The sequence below is a fragment of the Nannobrachium achirus genome (genome assembly GCF_963921795.1).
Source record: "Nannobrachium achirus genome assembly, chromosome: 22".
In the NCBI taxonomy this organism is placed as follows: domain Eukaryota; kingdom Metazoa; phylum Chordata; class Actinopteri; order Myctophiformes; family Myctophidae; genus Nannobrachium; species Nannobrachium achirus.
The window spans coordinates 52162395-52181114 of NC_137829.1; the positions used below are offsets into that span (position 1 = coordinate 52162395).

The following is an 18720-nucleotide window of genomic DNA, read 5'->3' on the forward strand; positions in this document are numbered from 1 at the left end:
AAGAATGTTTTTAAAAATATTTTTAAGCGAGAAATAGACAACGTAGTACCAGAAAATGGACCTTATCTAATCAGCACTTCCTTGTTTTCCAAGGCGACACTTGTGGAACACTTCCAGCCGTCTGTAAACAAGGAAATACTTTGTTTTGTTTTTAGTTTTGAGTCAAATTATTAATTTGATTTAGTAGCCGGGTAATAAGCGGGATAATGAATGGCTCCTTGGGGATTGACGGTACATAACAGCCCTTCGTCTCCCCGTATCTCGCCTCGGGGAGATACCAGGCCGTCGGTCTGTTATGTACCGTCAATCCCCGCGGAGCCATTCATTATCCCTTACTTAACCCTTTCCAAGCCACGGGGAGCCCCTTAATATTAAAACCGGAATATACCGGACATCTGACCAAGGGTGTCTCAGCCGCGCCGTCTTTTACCGTACTGGGTCATTAAAACCGAAATAAATGATTTTTATCCGAAAATCGACGATCGTCTAACCTTCCCTAGTCACCGCTCGTCCATCGATAGCTCATGGCTGCTTTGACATGAAGCAGAAGTGACGTCAGTTCCATTCCTTCTTTAAGCTTCCTTGCTGTCGTCCGTTTACTGTTTATACACCAGTGCTTCTACAGCAGCAGTGCTGCGGGCTATGCGAGCGAAACTTTTTATTTCTACTCTTGAGTCACACGTGGATTATTTGAGCCGACATTTACGTGAACGGATCGCGCACGCGAAACGCACGGGGACATGATGCGTTGGCCGAATCCCCCTCTCTAAGCCAATGCAGATTGAGAATTTCACAGGGAACTGTGGTGAGTAAAACAACGGGGGATCTCGGTATGATAATGGGGGATGAAGACCACGTGAAATAGCGCTGGATGTCTGGTAAAAATGAATGCGGTTCAGTTCATAATATAATAATAGAAATTTTCACGGCTAATCTACCAACAACCATTCTATTTCGGCTGGCAAACTGTTAAGGGATCCCTGAGGAATTGGTCAATTTGGGAGAAGGTCAGGGAGCGGACAAGTCACCGTGAAAAGACAAGCGTAAGCCTGGTCTATGAAAACATCTAAATGGGATTTGCATGAACTCTTCCACTGCTACAGTCTTTCCCAACATGAACTCTTCCACTGCTACAGTCTTTCCCAACATGAACTGATCATTGAGTTGACCTTTAAGAATGGAAATGATAAGACGCTGTTCAACTGGAGGAATATCCTCCGCCAGCGTCTCTCTGACCGTCCTTCAGCTCAGCTGGCAGACGTCCAACGCCTCTTCACCGCTAACCTAGGAATGAAAGTAGGGGAGGGCCAGATGGAAAAATACAATGTCACCATATGTTCCCAAACTGTATCACGATACACGATTTTATCACAATTCTTTTTCACCTTGGTTTTTATGGTTATTTTTCAAGTTACTCGACTAAAACTAGACTCTCTGGGTTCCTTTTGGGAGGTCTAATTTGAACTTTACAAGTATGTAACTCGGACAGTATACAAATGAAACCAAATGGACCCATACGCATACGGGTCCATTTGGTTTCATTTGTATACTGTCAGAGTTAAGTGGAGACCTTTGATATTTTAAAGTTTGAGAACTACTGATTTAGACGAAAATGCAGGTTTAAATTGAATTCTGCAATGAATCTCTGTATTAACGATTCAACAGGATTTCTTACAAGTCTCCCTCAATTGTATCACGATATATACGATACCTCTGAAAAGGCATATCGTGGAGACATTGTATCGTCTCAACGATAATTATCACCATATCGCCCACCCCTACATGAAAGGAAACAAAAGCATGTTGAACTAAGAGTTTGAACCAGGCATACCTATTATATATATATATATATATATATATGTATATATTATACCTATTATTGGCAGGAGCAAAACAAAGATTAGAAAGAATTAGATTTTAAAATGAGAGATCCGTCTTAAGCCCCCTTTCCACTGACATGGCCCAACACCACACCACTCCACACCACACCGCCCACTTGTGCCAGGTTTTCACTCAAAGGACCTAGGTAGGCAGAGTGGTGTGAAAGTGGTACTAAACGTGGTACTAAAAAGTATCCAATCCAGAGTAGGACTGAGCTTGGCCAAACAGGGCCAAATCATTCATAATGACACTCACTGACTTTTCATTTAAACCACCAGGACATAGTTGTAATACATGATAATAGATTATATTGTGTTATAATCACTATTATAATCTATTATAGTGTATTATACATTATCATAGTAATACATTAATACTTTATAGTGTATTATAATCACAGTTATAATCTGTGTATTATAATTAGGATAGTTGTAATACGAATTTATATTGTATTATAATCACAGTTAAAAGGGTACATTTGTTTCTTACTGATAGGGGTACTTTTGTGTAATGGAAAATGTAGATATTTTTATGTGGTGTGGTGTGGTGTGGTGCTAAAGCTGCAGTCGAAAAGGGGCTTTTAAGCGTTAAGAGCTTGTAGATGGGCCGTGCTTAATATAATTCTGGTTATTATTAATGGTTAACTGATAAATAATATTCTTCAGTGCTGCAATGTAATGGAACAGTTCTTCATCACCACGTCCACTAAAGCTATTGTTTGCATTGTTTTATTGTGATGCTCAAGGTTGTGCATGAATTTAACACTACTTGAGATTATAGTATTGGGTTGTTCGAGCTTGTTGTTGTCCATGGGACTATTGTGTTATTGTGCACAGGTGTGTAATGGCGCACAAACCGGTCAGATACATTTCTGATAGCTAATTATTGAATGCTTTAACTATTGAAGAATAGCAGATATACAAGCTCACAGCGCGGCATCGAGTGCCGCACTGCGAGCTTGTAGATCTGCTATTTTTGGAAAAAGTCGTGAAAATGTGTGCAAATCTTTGAATGTGTATTTTCAAAGCGAACGTTTGTAACTCAAATTTTTCTTCTGGGTGGTCCCTGGAAATAAATATTTTGAGATGGGGGTCGTGGCCAAATAAATATAATTTTGGGGGTCTTTCACATGAAAAGGTTTGAGAACCACTGACATAGTGGTCTCTCAAGAACAGACTAACTGAGCTCCATTTAAGTGAAAAACACCTTTTCTTTGAAATCTGGATTCAAAAGACACTTATAGAATCGGGTCAAAATTAGAATTTTCATGATTTCTTTCAAAAATAGCAGATCTACAAGCTTGCTGTGAGCGTGTATATCTGCTATTATTCAATAGTTAAAGCATAAAATAATGATACACAATAATCTTCCATTAATTGTTCAAATATAGCTATAATATTGGCTATACTTTCAAGCCCTAAAGTAAGACAGTATGCTTACTTTCATCGTCTGAATCAAAGCCAAAGAGTGCAGAGCAGGAGTTGAGGTCTTGGTGCTTCTTCATTTCCTCCAGGCTGTTGAAGAAAGACAAACACTTGTTGCAGCGACTTCTGGTCTTGACCTCGGGGGCCTCCTCTTTGAGCTTCTTGACTTCCACCTTCTTGTACCCCCAGTATCTATAATTGTTCTTTGGTGGGTCCTCCTCCACGGTCCTCCTCTTGCGCATGCTGAGCTCCTTCTCGTTCATGTAAGAGGAGGGGGGCGGGCGGACCAAGGGGGTTTTGACAAACAGCGTGTTGACGGGATCTTCCGGTTTGAAGGCTGTGAGCTTCTTCCTCCGCAGCGCCTCCAGACCGTCGATGACAGTGACCGACTCCGGGTCCGACAATTTGATGTCCAAGACGGATTCCGGGGGATTCTTCTGCTTTGGAGCTGCTTGGACAACCTCTGTCTCGGTCGTTTGGTGGTCTCCCTCTCCCTTCACGTGTCCGTTGAGGACGGTCGCTTCGGTGTCGCTGGTTTTGGAAATGTCAACCGTCTCGGGAGAAGTGGGCAAATTGAGCACGCCTTGATCACCACCGGCGGGGTCCGACGCCGTGGCGCCCTGCGCTGGAGGTTCACTTTCATCCGTCTCCGTAAGCATTTCAGATCCATGGATTTCTCTAGATCTGTCCTTCTGTCCCTTCCCACCTTGCATCCAAATCTCCTCGATCTTCACCCTCTGCTTCCACGGAGCCTCGGCGCTCTGCGTCTTGTGCCTGTTGGGTCCCTTCTTTTCCATCTCTTCTCTCTGAGGAGCGGGGATGTAGTGTCTCCACTCGTGATCGTAGAGACTCTGGATGAAGGAGAACTGCTGCTGACAGCCTGCGTAGGAGCACTGTGGTCTGAAGGGCTCGTGGATCTCTATGTGGTCCTTGAGCTCCTGCGAGGTCAAGAAGCGCATGTTGCACTCCACGTGGTAGCAGAAGTGGCGGAGAGGACCGTCGTGGAGCTTCATGTGGTCCTTGTATTGCTGGAAGAACTGCATCAACCTGCCGTCGGGAAAACAAAAACATGTTTTTTTTTTAATAGTCAGTCGACAGGTTTTCTTACAAAACCTTGACAGACGGCCTCATTACATTTAGGCCTAGAATTATTGAATGCTTTAGCAATTGAAAAATAGCAGATCTACAAGCTCACAGCGTGCGCTGCGAGCTTGTAGATCTGCCATTTTTGAAAAATAAAAAAATGGCAATAATGTGTAACCGTTCTAAATGGGTTAAAAGGTTTGTGTACTATTCATACGGACTAACATATTCCATTAAAGTTGGTTGGCAAGCTGAAAGGAACCAAATCCAAAATCCCAAGTACTTCCTCCCAACTAAGGAAGTGACAGGGAATTGTCTGTTGCCAGATGTTGCCAAAGAACTAAGCCCAACAGAAGCAACTGCAAGAAGCAATTTACATTAATAGCAGATCAGCAAGCTCACAATGTGTCACATTGCGACACATTGTGAGCTTGTATATTTGCTATTTAAAAAATATTGAGGAAAAAAAAACTAAAACATTTTGAATATTTTTGAAACATTTTAACAACATAAATCTGTGTGGAGGTCCCTGGCACCACATATTTTCACGGTCTGCGACTGTGGACAAATATGTTAATCCGGGGTCCTCGATATGAAAGGATTTGGGAACCACTGGTTTAAAAAATATTAGAAAGTAAGGCAGCACAATAAGCAACGACACTATTCTTTTAAAAGACACAAATTGCTTATTATGAGTAGACAGGGCAACACAGGTTAATTCAGAGCCCAGAACGCCAACTACTGACACTTTAATGCAAGGACAACAGGAAACCAAATGATGTTTTTCAGCCTCCGCCTCTTTCAGGATATGAACAGGAAGTGGGGGGCGGGGCCAGGAATATTGTGAATACATTTGGCCTCATTGTTTCCTTTCTTTTTTGGGGGGCCATTTTGGATGGAACCAAACTGGGAATGGATAAGAACTGGAATGTGGAATGGCAGTGATATGATAGTTATGATGCAGGGACGTGCTGGCCATTGGGAAAAGCGGGACAACTCCCGAACGGCCGGTTCATTCCCAGCCTGGACCAGGCCGGCCATTAGGAAAAAATTACAAATAAAATGTCTGCCTTCGTTCCATTTTGGGGGCTGGGCGGCCAACAAAGTAAATCGTCACTGTCGGGCAGAAACCTCGCATCTCCAAGTTTCAAATTTGTACATTTCTTCGCAAAGCAAAGCCCTGCTTCACCATACAAGGCCGTCGCACAAAAGTAGTGAAAACAGCAGATCTACAAGCACACAATGCCTCGCGGTGCGAGGCGTTGTGTGCTTGTAGATCGGCTGTTTTCACTAGTTTAAATGATTTTTAAAATGATAAACACAAAACAAACGGTTTTGGACATACAAGGTTTCCACACGACAACGACGAAATATAACTCATGTACAGTAATTGGCCCACTGGCTTGTCACTTGTCATGATCTGAAATGGCAAATCTTTGAGTAGCAGCAGCGCTATAGAGAGAGATCTCTCTCTATAGCGCGCAATGAGGGCCTCTCCAACTCGTTTTCACGGGCTGAATCAGGGGCCCAGCATGTCCCTGTTATGGTCAGAGAAACATCATTTACCTTTGACAGGTCAAGCATCTGCACTTGGACCACTCGAATGTCTTCTTCAGCACCCGGTCCTCGTTGGCATGGCATTTGAGGGCGTGTCTCAGTGCGGGGCCAACCTTGGAGAACACTTTGTCACAGAGCTCCGAGGGGCACAAGTAGTACGTCGTGCAAAAACCACCGTATCCGTTTCCCCCCGCTGGCCTCTCCTTCACCTCCTCTTCTCCTGGCTGCTCGGTCACCGACGCAGCGCGTCTCACCATCACAACGTCCTCCTTGAAGACCACCTGTTCGTCCGTGAAGTCTTCCAGCTCGGCGCCGTTGCCATTTTTGTGATTCTTTTTTAAGTTGAGGCGTAGATTTCTGATGATTCTGCTCTCCCTGCTGAGGCTCGGTTTAGCTTTGACGACGTTGTTCTTCTTGCTCTTCTGCGGCCGAGAGGGTGACGAAGGTCCATTCTCACCTCCGTCCCGGTTCACGTTCTCCGAGACCGCTTCCGCTCCGTTGACCGCGGCGACCTCGAGGTCCTCGCCACCCGGTTTGCCCTTGCCCTTTTTGCCGGGTTTTCCCTTCTTGTTCTTTTTGCCGGACTTGTCCTTGCTGCTGGGTTTCTCCTTGCACATGGTGTCGATGTGATCCATGATGTGTTTCTCTGCGAACGGAAGCGTCCGGAACCATTTCCCACAGAGGATGCATTGGAGCTTGTTCTTCTTCAGGTGGGAGAGGGCGTGTCTCATCACGTTCAGACCCTTGAAGTCTTTCTGGCAGAGGCTGCAGTGGTGCCGCAGGTGGCCGTATCGCTGCGTCTGGAGAATCTTCTCCTTCCATGTCTTCTTGACTTTCACCTGAGAAAGAAAAGAGAAAACATTCTCAACATTGGTGTAAAGTAACTAAGTACTTTTACTTAAGTACTGTACTTAAGTACAATTTTGAGGTATCTGCACTTTACTTGAGTATTTCCAATTTCTAATACTTTTATTTCTACTCCACTACATTTCGAATCCAACTTCGCTACATTTTTTGAAAACCTTAGCTACTAGTTACTTTGCAGTTATACATTATAATATATATTTAAAAAAAACATATTAACCACTTTGTCTTTAGCCTTATTTTATCCCTTGGCTATTTGAAAATAGCCGATCTACAAGCTCACAATGCGTCGCGATGCGACGCGTTGTGAGCTTGTAGATCTGCTATTTCCAAACATTTTGTACTTTTACTTTTGGCACTTTAAGTACATTTTGATGCCAATACTTTCATACTTTTACTCAAGTACATTTTGAATTCTGGACTTTTACTTGTAACGAAGTATTTCTATATTGCTGTATTGATACTTTTACTTAAGTCTAAAATGTGAGTACTTTTTACAACACATTTATAATACAACAACACCAATTCTTATCACCTTTGAATTGAATCCATGGCGAACAGAAGTAACAATTTCTGTACTTAGGCGTGTTGCAGTCGCTTGTTAGCAAAAGAACTTGAGAAAGTCCGGTAAAGGTTACAAATACAATCAAGGTCAAAATGAAGAGTGGAAGGGGCAGAAATGTCCTCACACTTAGAAAATATCAGCGGCCGACGCTGAATTGACCCTCATTAACTGAAATATAGTTTACATTTGCAGATGTATGCACGCATGGTAGCCTAAAGCAGGGGTTTTCAAAGTGGGTGACGGACGGGGCACCCCGGGGTGCCGCGACGGCAGTCCAGGGGTGCCGCGAGATCATTTGATAATATTTGGAATTTATTTGGACACTTGAATTTTTTCAGTGTCCAAAGTACAAAGTTATTTTCAGTCAGTTCTAACCAAAATGGCTATTATCTCAATGTTTTCCTCGCAACATAATCACTAAGATATCGTCACTGTCGGGCAGAAACCTCGTATCTCCAAGTTTTAAATGTGTACGTCTTTTGCCCTGCTTCGTCATACAAGTCTGTCGCACAAAACTAGTGAAAACAGCCAATCTACAAGTACACAGATGCGAGGCGTTGTGTGCTTGTAGATCTGCTGTTTTCACTAGTTTAGTACATTTTATAGATGATAAATACAAAAGGAACGGTTTTGGACAAACAAGGTTTCCACCCGACAACGACCATATGCTATAAATATAAGGTGCTGGGAGTGAAAATTATAATGTAGGGGTGCCTCGGATCGGATTAAAACAATATTCATGGGGTGCCCTGAGACAAGACAGTTTGGGAACCCCTGGCCTAAAGGCTCACCCCAAAACATCCTGGTCCCCATCTGTTCCGCAGACCGCCCGCCCCCAGCGGTTCTTCTGAGGTCAAGGTTAGGAATAAGGTTAGATTTAACCCATTTAGGCCTAGAATTATTGAATGCTTTAACCAGTGAAAAATAGCAGATATACAAGCTCACAGCGCGCGCTGCGAGCTTGTAGATCTGCTATTTTTGAAAAAGTCGTGAAAATGTGTGCAAATCTTTGAATATATGTATTTTCAAAGCGAATGGTTGTAACTCAAATTTTGCTTCGGGGTGGTCACTGGAACTAGATATTTTGAAATGGGGGTCCGTGGCAAAATAAATATCATTTTGGGGGTCCTTCACATGAAAAGGTTTGAGAACTTCTGACATAGTAGTCTCTCAAGAACAGACTAACTGAGCTCCAGTTAAGTGAAAAGGACCTTTTCTTTGACGATGGCTGGCCAGATTGCTGACATAGAAACATAGGTTTTTTCCAAAAACCTTGGAAGGATTCAAAAGACACTTATAGAATCTTGTCGAAACTTTGACCTAAACAAAACTTTTCGGTCAAAAGGCCCGGAAATTTGCACGTCGGAAAGTCCAACTCACCGAACATTTCGGAGAACTATGGACATGCCTTTAGGCATAGTTTTACTGAGGTTACATTTAAAGGGCCAGTTCACCTCTGGGACAACCAGATCTTATTTTATTGTTGTTTGGGACACGATCAACACAGTCCTGAGTTATTTTTTGTGTTCAATCTGTGTTTTTAGATATTTTAGTGTTTCAGCATGAATGATGATGCATTTTGCTATGAGTCATCATGCTGCATCATATGATGCAAAATGCATCATCATTTATGCTGAAATGCTAAAATATCTCAAAACACAGAGACAAAAAATAACTCAGGATTGTGTTGATCGTGTCCCAAACAACAATAAAATAAGATCTGGTTGTCCCAGAGGTGAACTGGCCCTTTAACCCATTTAGGCCTGAACACATTATGACGCAATATTTTATGCTTTAAATATAAAAAATAGCAGATATACAAGCTCACAGCTTGTAGATCTGCTATTTTTGAAAAATCGTGAAAATTAGAATTTTGACCCGATTCTATAAGTCTTCTAAGGTTTTTTGAAAAACGTATGTTTTTTTATGTCAGCAATCTGGCCAGCCATCGCCAAAGAAAAGGTCCTTTTCACTTAACTGGAGCTCAGTTAACCTGTTCTTGAGAGACTACTACGTCAGTGGTGCTCAAACCTTTTCATGTGAAGGACCCCCAAAATGACATTTATTTGGCCACGGACCCCCCATTTCAAAATATCTAGTTCCAGGGACCACCCAGAAGCAAAATTTGAGTTACAAACGTTCGCTTTGAAAATACATACATTCAAAGATTTGCACACATTTTCACAACTTTTTCAAAAATAGCAGATCTAGAAGCTCGCAGCGCGGCACTCGGTGCCGCGCTGTGAGCTGTAGATCTGCTATTTTTCACTGGTTAAAGCATTCAATAATTCTAGGCCTAAGGATACCCGGTGGCAACCAGATTTGACGCGGCGCGATCGTGTTTAGGGGCGAGGGTTCTTGTATCGTGTTTAGGGGCGAGGGTTCGTGTATCCCTCAGCATGATGTCTATTTTTCACACAACTAACAACATAATATTGGACCAGTTTCTAAAAGGGCATTCTTTTAAATTTGCTAGAACATTAGTTACAGTCTCAGTGATGTTGCTGGGTTTTCAGTGTAATGGGTCATAAAGTGGGTCCCAGAAAGAAATGTATGGGTCCCCAATAAAATGTTTTTGAGCGTTGTGAGCTCAGGAGAGCGACGCGATAGAAGAACGTTCAGTGACAGAGACGCTTGGTACGGCGGTTGTAAATCACAGATGATTCGATTCTCTGCTTTGAAAACTAGTCTTTTTTACTTTTTATTACACCACTCAGTCTGATGAGCATGTATGCTCAAAACGTACAGCAGGGGTCTTCAACGTTTTCAGGCCAAGGACCCCTTAGTTGAGAGAGAGATGAAGCAGGGACCCCCACAACCTGTTCATAGATTCCATATAGTTTCATTGTTTGACAGCACAATCATCAGTGTATTTTGGATTCATGTCAATTTGTGTTTTCAGATATTTAACCACTCGAACCGTCAATACTTTATAAAGTCGACCTTTCACTCTGTACTTTTCCCCTCTTCACCAAAGCTCTTTGCCAAAAATAGCCGATCTAGATCGGCTATTTTTGGCTAAAGTTCTCAGAATATGGACGCTAGGATTCAAGTGGTTAATATAAAAAAGGAGAAACAAAAGTTTCCATCACTCAAACATTTGGAGGACCCCCTGTGCTAGTAACTCTGGGGACCCCCTGTTGAAGACCCCGGACGTGGAGTTTTCTTCCTGTAAACATTAGTTACCGAGCGGCCATAACATCATCTTTCACCAACCTGAGGATGCGAGGCCGTTATCGTTTCCACCAGTGGTTTCTCCTCCGGCTGTGGGTCACCGTTGTGTGTGTGCGCCTCGGCTGTGGCCGGCGGGGGTTGGGGGGTCCCATCGTCCGTGTGTTTAGAGTGAAGGGAGTAGTTATGGAACAGTTCTACGGGACAACCTATCGGCTCAAAGGCAGGCTCGCCGAGCTCGGGACCGCCTTCAGGAAGCTCACCACCGGGAGGATGGCCTTCACAACACTTCAAGTTCACCTCTGTGTGAACCACCGGCTGGTCCACTTCTCGTCCTCCAGGAACGCCCTCGTCCACCACATCAGCAACATCGTTCCCGGTGTTTTCTCTTTTCTCCTCGAGTTCTTGGATCTTCTCATGTGCAACATCTCCGAGTGCAAGTTCATTTTCCTTCTGAGATTCATCGTCCCGCCCTCCTCCACGCTCCTCTGTATCATCCATGATCCCACGATCCTCCTCCTCCTCTTCAAGAGACACTTCGTTGTCCGGGTAAGAGAGTTCCAATCTCTGTGACGTCTTCCTTTTCTTCCCCTTCACCTTCACCTTCCCCTTGACCTTCCCCTTGACCCTACCTTTAGTCTCTGAGCGTCCCTGTGGCGGCTCTGACAGGGGAAGAAGCCCCTGCAACCACCTCTTCTTGCGACCTTTCCTCTTCAGAATATTGTTCTTGACGCATCGCGACAGGTACTCCCGCTGGCGGTTGGCGGGGAATTTGCCAGGAGGAGCAGCAGAGATTTCTATCCTGGCGTATTTGCGTCTAAGCGAGTACTGGGAGTCGTTGGCCGCGAACGACGGCCCGTAGAATTTGATCTCCGGGTCGTCGCCGAAGTCCGCCTCGTCGTCAGACGGATGAAGGATTCTCTTCTGCCTCCTCCTCCTCTTCCATTTCCTCCTCTTCACTCCAGCAGCGCCCGAATCAGACAGCTGTCCTCCCGTCCAACGCTCCGCGGACGGAGCAGGCTCCGGAGCAGAGGAGCTCTGACGGTGCAATGAGTTTGTTGTGTGTGTCGAGTGCAAAGGGCACAACTGATCTGCCGTCAGCACCTGCTGGTATTCCTTCTCCTTCTCCGCCTCCATCTCCATCTCACTCAGCACGGCGGCCTTCAGGGCCGCGTCGCTGAACAGCTCCAAGCAGTGGGTTCTGAGGGTCAGGAGGTTCCAGAACTCTGGATCAAAACACAGGCCCTCTTTCAGGATCTGGGGGAGAAATAGGAGTACAAACACTATGTTAACCCATTTAGGGCCTAGAATTATTCAATGCTTTAACCAGTGAAAAATAGCAGATATACAAGCTCACAGCGAGCTTGTAGATCTGCTATTTTTGGAAAAGAACGTGAAAATGTGTGCAAATCTTTGACAAACTTTGCTTCTGGGTGGTCCCTGGAACTAGATATTTTGAGATGGGGGTCTGTGGCCAAATGCATATCATTTTGGGGGTCCTTCACATGAAAAAGGTTTGAGAACCACTGACACAGTAGTCTCTCAAGAACAGACTAACTGAGCTCCAGCACCTTTTCTTTGACGATGGCTGGCCAGATTGCCGACATAGAAACATAGGTTTTCAAAAAATCTTAGGATTCAAAAGACACTCGGGTCAAAAATAGCAGATCTACATGCTCACAACGCCTCGCGTTAGCAAGGCGTTGTGAGCATGTAGATCGGCTATTTTCACAATTTCTGCCTCTAATATTTGACAATTTGGCCCATGTTTAATTTGTCATTTCAGAGGTATTAACAAAATCAATAACCAAAGACAATGCATAGCTATTTCTTTTTTCCAGGACCTTCCAGGACCCTTGATAAATTCCAAAACTTTTCCAGTACTGGAAAAAATATTTTTTCTAATTTCAAAATATTTCCAGGAATTTCATGACCGTGGGAGCCCTCCCTCTCCAACACCTACACCTCCAAGATACCCATGTACCTGGCAAACTACTTCTTAAAGGTCAAGGATGTTCACGATCACAACACCAGAGGCAGCTCCACTAATCATCATCAACGTAGATTTAACACTAAACAAGGCGCTAACTCGTTCTCCTGCTATACCATCAACATGTGGAACGCCCTTCCACAAGCCTTAAAGGAGAGCAAATCCCTAGCCTCCTTCAAAATTGGTATGAAAAGTCACCTTCAGACAGCTGCTACCCGTGACTTGTAAATAGACTAAGCCCCCCCCCCCCTTTTTCTTTTTTTTCTGCCTTTGTATTTGATGTTATGCTTTTGAAACTGATATTATCCTAGATAAAGTACTATGTTCTATCCGTCTGTCTTTCAATGTTATATGAGATGCTTAAAGTGTGGTTCCTGTGGAAATAAGCCTTGGCTTTCTAGGATCTCCTTTTAGTTGACCTTGTACCAGTGATTTGTACTGTCATGATACTGTACTTTTTTCTATTGCAAACTTCTAATAGTGGGAGAAATATGTGAAAAAGGTGTTCACTTCCGGCAGAAAGCGTGAGAATTTGCACCTAGGGGTATTTTTGTGCGCTGAATTAAAAAATTGCCGGTCCCAAGCACTTTTCTCAAATTCACTTTTCTCTAATTCACTTACCATAGGGTTAGGGTTAGGAAAAAAAGACCCCCCAAAAATCTTCTTTAAGTAGCATGTGAGGGGTCTATCTAGGGGGTTTTCATGATTCTGAATCCATTCCAAGCATTTGTTTTGCACAAAAACATTCCTTGGGCAAGAAATGGACCCCACAAAACTATGGTTTAGTGATGAGTCATCACTTTTCACAGTTGTGTAGGGTCCATTTCTTGCCCAAGGAATGTTTTTCGTGCAAAACAAATGCTTACAATGGATTCAGAATCATGAAAACCCCCTATAGATAAGACCCCTCAGATGCTATTTAAAGAAGATTTTTTGGAGGGTCTTTTTTCCCTAGTATGGTAAGTGAATTAGAGCCACCAGATCCCATGGGAAAAGTGCTTGGGACCATCAATTTTTGAATTCGGCGCACAAAAATACCCCTAGGTGCAAATGTTCACGCTTTCTGCCGGAAGTGAACACATTAGCCTATTTTTGTTACATATTTCTTCCACTAAATAAATTCTTCAATCAATCAATCAATCAATCAATCCAACCTGCAGCATGTGGAAGCGCACGTTGGTGGGGACGGGGCTGCTGCAGGGGTGCAGCTCCTCGTCAGGGTGCGTGTAGAGCCGGCACACGGACCGGTAGGCCTCCAGGCTGCGCTCCAGGCAGAAGACGCGCAGGGCGCAGGCGCGGCACACCTCCAGGTCCCCGGGCAGCAGGAAGGCGATGGTCTTGCACACCAGGGAGAAGGTGACGGGGTCGGCCCGCCGCGGGTCGCACAGCTGCTGCAGGGCCCGGCCGCACAGCTCCACGGAGAAACGCACGCCTTCGTTACCCAGCTGTCCGTGCAAAAAAACACACATCATATTTCACTGATTATAAGTAGATAAGTACCTTAGCCTGTATTTAATTAGGCCTATAATTATTGAATGCTTTAACCGGTGGAAAAATAGCAGATATACAAGCTCACAGCGCGGCACCAAGTGCCGCGCTGCGAGCTTGTAGATCTGCTATTTTTAGAAAAAGTCGTGAAAATGTGTGCAAATCTTTGAATACAGGTATTTTCAAAGCGAACGTTTGTAACTCAAATTTTGCTTCTGGGTGGTCCCTGGAACTAAATATTTTGAGATGGGGGTCCGTGGCCAAATAAATATCATTTCGGGGTCCTTTACATGAAAAAGTTTGAGAACCGCTGACATAGTACGTAGTCTCTCAAGCACAGACTAACTGAGCTCCAGTTAAGTGCACAAAAAACACACATCATATTTCATTGATTTTTTTTTTTTTTTATAATTTTTATCCCACAATTTTGTAACCCATTTTTTCACCCAGTGCTAATTGCCTATGTAATCCTGGGCTCTGCTCTCCCTCTGCCGCGCCTGGGGAGACAACGTACTGACCTCCTCATGCTTCATTCTATGCATGAGGAGTCCAAGTTGCTTCTTTTCACCTGACAGTGGCGATTTCCCTGGTTTGGACGTAGCGTGTGGAAGGAACACGTTATTCCAACCAGTTCCTTTCCCCTCCATCAGGCGCTGTGAGCTTGTATATCTGCTATTTTTCAATAGTTAAAGCTATACTGTGTAAGTTGCTCAACTGGTGGTCTGTAGCAGTATAGCAAACCGCGGTCGCGTTTGCTTTTTTCGTCCGTTTTTCGCTCGCGGACCGGGCCGTCAGACCACCGCGTCCGCCTCGCCTCGCCGAGACGCTTTCAATGAGGTCTCCCGTGTCCTTCTACGAGCAGCGGTTGGAGAGTTACATGCTAGACTCCTCCAGTGTAAACACTGCAGTGTACTTCCTGAAGGCGTGTTTCCTAAACCCACCAGAGAGCCCGGCAGTGTATGTTCTGCGCTGTGATTGGCCGGCAGTGTATAACCCTCGCTGTGATTGGCCGGTAGTGTGATGACGCAATTTTTCCGCGAAAACCGGTCCCGGGCAGGGATCATAGAAAACATATAAAGAGAAGGCTTTAGAAGCTGAAAATAACGGAGTGGGGGTTCTAAAACTTTAGCGATTTAACAGCTAGGACCATTTTAAGATTTGTTTTATAAAAAAAGTTACATGGTACAACTTTAAAGCATAAAATAATGATACACATTAGTGTACCCGTTCTGAACGGGTTATACTTGGTTGGGGTCGTTCAGTGAAAATAGACACTCAACAAAATCACAACGCGTCGCGTTGTAGATCAGCTATTTTGGTGCTCGACACCTGCGTGCAACAAAGCACTAATCACGCTTCATAGCATTTAGCAGTGGTTCTCAACCTGTGGGTCGGGGCCCCCAGGGGGGTCCTCACATTATTTTGGGGGGTCCCCAGATGATTAACAATGTGCAACATTGTTTTCTCACTCAACAGTAAATAAACCAACTAGGGATGGCCAAATGGAGAGTTTTTCTTACGTAAGGCCTTATCGGTTAAATAACCGTTAAAGGGGCACTCCACCACTTTTCAACCTATGTTCATATAATTGGTCCTCACTCAAAAATAGCTTCTTTTTTTTTGGGGGGGGGGGGGGGGGGATGATGATGTCACAAGACGATGGATTTCTGAACTTCCCACAGCTCTCCTAGGAGACTTGGACTGAGTAGAAAAAAATTGTGATATTTTATCATGAACATTAGTGAGGACCTATTATATGAAGACAGGTTGAAAAGTGGTGAACTACTCCTTTAAGGATATGTGTTCAAAAAGGCGCTATTTTAGAGATTTAAACAATGGAAAATACACCAGTTTTTCCCCATAATAAAGTGCCATATTTACACACTAAAAACAATACAACTTGGAGAAACAAGAATAGAAACGTTTTCTATAAGAAATGTGTTTTTGCAAAGAAACTTGAAAGGATTGAAATAATCAGTCTGTAATGTGACATGGCTGTCGTTAACAGCAGCAGCAGCGATGGCTCGCACGTCGCTTCAAGTAGATCGACTCTTTCCCCCGCTCCCGAGTTTGTTGTGTAGAGCAATAACTTCCAATCGTATGACTTTTGGGATGGTTGAAACACCGGCTTAAGAAACGTGATGTCCATTTCATTCATTTCCTTCTCTCTCGCCCGTGTTTTGTGTGTGCTGATGTCTGATGAAGCGATCATTGCGTCTCTGTCTGTGAGCTTGGTGTTATTTTCGCACAGCCTACTCTGTAAGACGGCTGATTTAATGTTCCACTCGTCATCAACATGTAAATATTAGAAAGTTGTTTTTTTTTGTGGCTTTTTATGCTTTTATTTGATAGGATAGTAGACTGACAGGAAATGGGGAGAGAGATGGGGAATGACATGTGGCAAAGGTCGTCCGGGAATCAAACCGGCGACGCCAGCAGGCATCATAACCTAGTATGTGGTATGCACCTTGACCACTAGGCCAGCGGGCGCCCCTAGAAAGTTGTTTTAAGCTCTTCCTGAACGGGATTCAATGTGACGGGGTCTGTTTCGGAAAATCCAATCGGAGCATGCGTTTCCTGATGAACAGAGTGTACGATTCCAAATCAAGCGTCGCAGACTCGCAGTTGCATGCATGCATGGATGTTACACAGACAATGGTGTCCAGGATATACACAGAAATGTGTGACTGCAGTGTGTATAGTTGCATGGTTGATGACTCGATGTTGCATAGATATTGGTGTACAGGGCTTTTGGTGTGACACATGGGTTGCTTTTCTTTTCTTTTTTATCGGTCACCATTAACCGTTAGTGCTTACTAGTGATGCGCGGGTCAGGTTTTTTTCATAACCCGCACCGCCCACAGCCCGCACGGAACGTAACCCGCCCGCCCGCGCCGCAGAACAATATGTGTCCCAATTTGGCTGGGAGCCAGTCATTGGATTTTTATTCATTTTCATTTTTTCATTTCATTTGAAAGCTGGGGATCATAGCTACAAAATGATATATTGGTTGTGGAGATTGACCCAACAGTTTTGAAGATATGGCTTATAGAATGATGCCATGCTGAAATACTACTTTTGAGATATTCAAGTTCTAAATAAATTTCTAACCTGCAAATGACCTGACGATCTCTCACATTAATTAAAAAAAGTCTTATTTACATGCAGAGTTAAGCTCTGGCGTTTAAGTGAAATGTAGCCTGAAATTTATGAAATGCTTTAGTGGCTTTATCACATTTTAGTGAAAAAAAAAAAAGGTATTTTCAGTCCCTGTCTAAAGCTGTACTTTCCGAGATGACTGGCTCTCAGTGAGATTGGGACACATATATAAGGACACATATATAAATCAACTTATCTGCCCGCCCCGCAACCCGCATTTAAAAAAAGATGGTATATCATCTCCACAATAGCTCATCTTTATATACAGCTCTTCTAAGTACCCAAAGTCGCTTTACAGAAAGGTTTACAGTAGCACAATATTGTCATGGGCTAAATAAGCAAACGTGTTGTTCAAATTGGGGTTTAGCCTAAAAGACATTCATTAAAAGACGTTCATTCTCTCTGGGGCATCGTCGGGGTAAGAATGGCGTCTCAGGTTTTATGTCAATCATATTTAAACAGTGCCTCGCACTTTAAACAGACAGCAAAAGACGGACAATATTAAATCCTGTTGGTTATTGATTAATCACCAGATAATCCAGATTGGAGAGATGGGAGCAACTCGAGTCTCGAGGTGAGTGTGGTTGGTTCATTCAGTCAAAAAATCGTGGCTGGTTATATAACTCAACCGACACAAAGTATTTATAAACGGACTTGTGTGGATGACAGAGACATATAAGTGAAATCCTGATCAGCAACACGCGCTGAAGAATTGTTTGTGCATCTTCTCTGCTGTGCTCACGTTGTGTCAAATGTTGGCAAAATGTGGTTCGCGGGCCCAACAGGAGCGGAATTGGGACGGTCCTTGCACCAAGGAGCGGAGGAGAAACCTCGCTCCTCTCTGGCGCATTTTAAAACTCGCTCGCTCGTGCTCGTATTCAAACGGTCTATTCTTATTCTTATATGCCTACTCTTATTAAGAATAAAAGGCAAATAAGAACAGGTTATTCTCATTTATTTTTTGCACATGAGTGTGGTGATAACCTGCTTACCGGTAACCAATTTCTCCGTTGGCCATCCCTAAAACCAACATAATGTTTAAGTGTATAGAGAGTATCTACACGTTTCTAAAGTGACAATTTAAAGGTGATACACCATGCATTTAAAAAGTTTATGTCCCAAAAACGTTTTTCAAAAGGTTTGAGGCTAAATTACCACTCCTGAATAGAAAAAAATGTTCGCATTTTTTCTTTTTTTTTTTTAAAACAGCCGTCGATGACATCAGCGACGGCAGCAAATCTGGACAGCCTGTTTTGAGAACCCGTGGGATGCTTTTAACCTCCGCCTTCCCAAAACCAGAGAAAGACACAACGGTCCGAAATGGGACTTTGTGAGGATAGAAGGTGCTAGTGGGACCCCAAAAAAAGGTTTTAAAATAGGAAAAGTGAAATTTCATGGTGTATCACCTTTAAGGACTTTTTAATACCTCTAAAAATGTTAACATTGGCCAATTACAGAAATTGCTCACAATGCCTCGCAACGCGAGGCATTGTGACTCAACTCTTAGTGCTCGTCAGGGTGTGTGTGTGTGTGTGGGG

The 18720-nt window shown here is 43.7% G+C and overlaps 1 protein-coding gene across 1 annotated transcript in view; it reads right to left on the reverse strand.

Annotated features, from left to right (window-relative positions):
- Positions 1-348: 348 nt before the first annotated feature.
- LOC308307683 (zinc finger protein 654-like) overlaps positions 349-18720 on the reverse strand; it is a gene marked incomplete at its 5' end in the record, with an annotated part of 38247 nt that continues 19875 nt past the window's right edge. The window contains 5 exons of the mRNA XM_080752949.1: positions 349-1284; positions 3322-4352; positions 5955-6784; positions 10591-11802; positions 13690-13980. Of these exons, the coding sequence (XP_080609075.1) occupies positions 1280-1284; positions 3322-4352; positions 5955-6784; positions 10591-11802; positions 13690-13980 (3369 nt within the window). The 3' untranslated portion in view covers positions 349-1279. The remainder of the gene's footprint in view (positions 1285-3321; positions 4353-5954; positions 6785-10590; positions 11803-13689; positions 13981-18720) is intronic.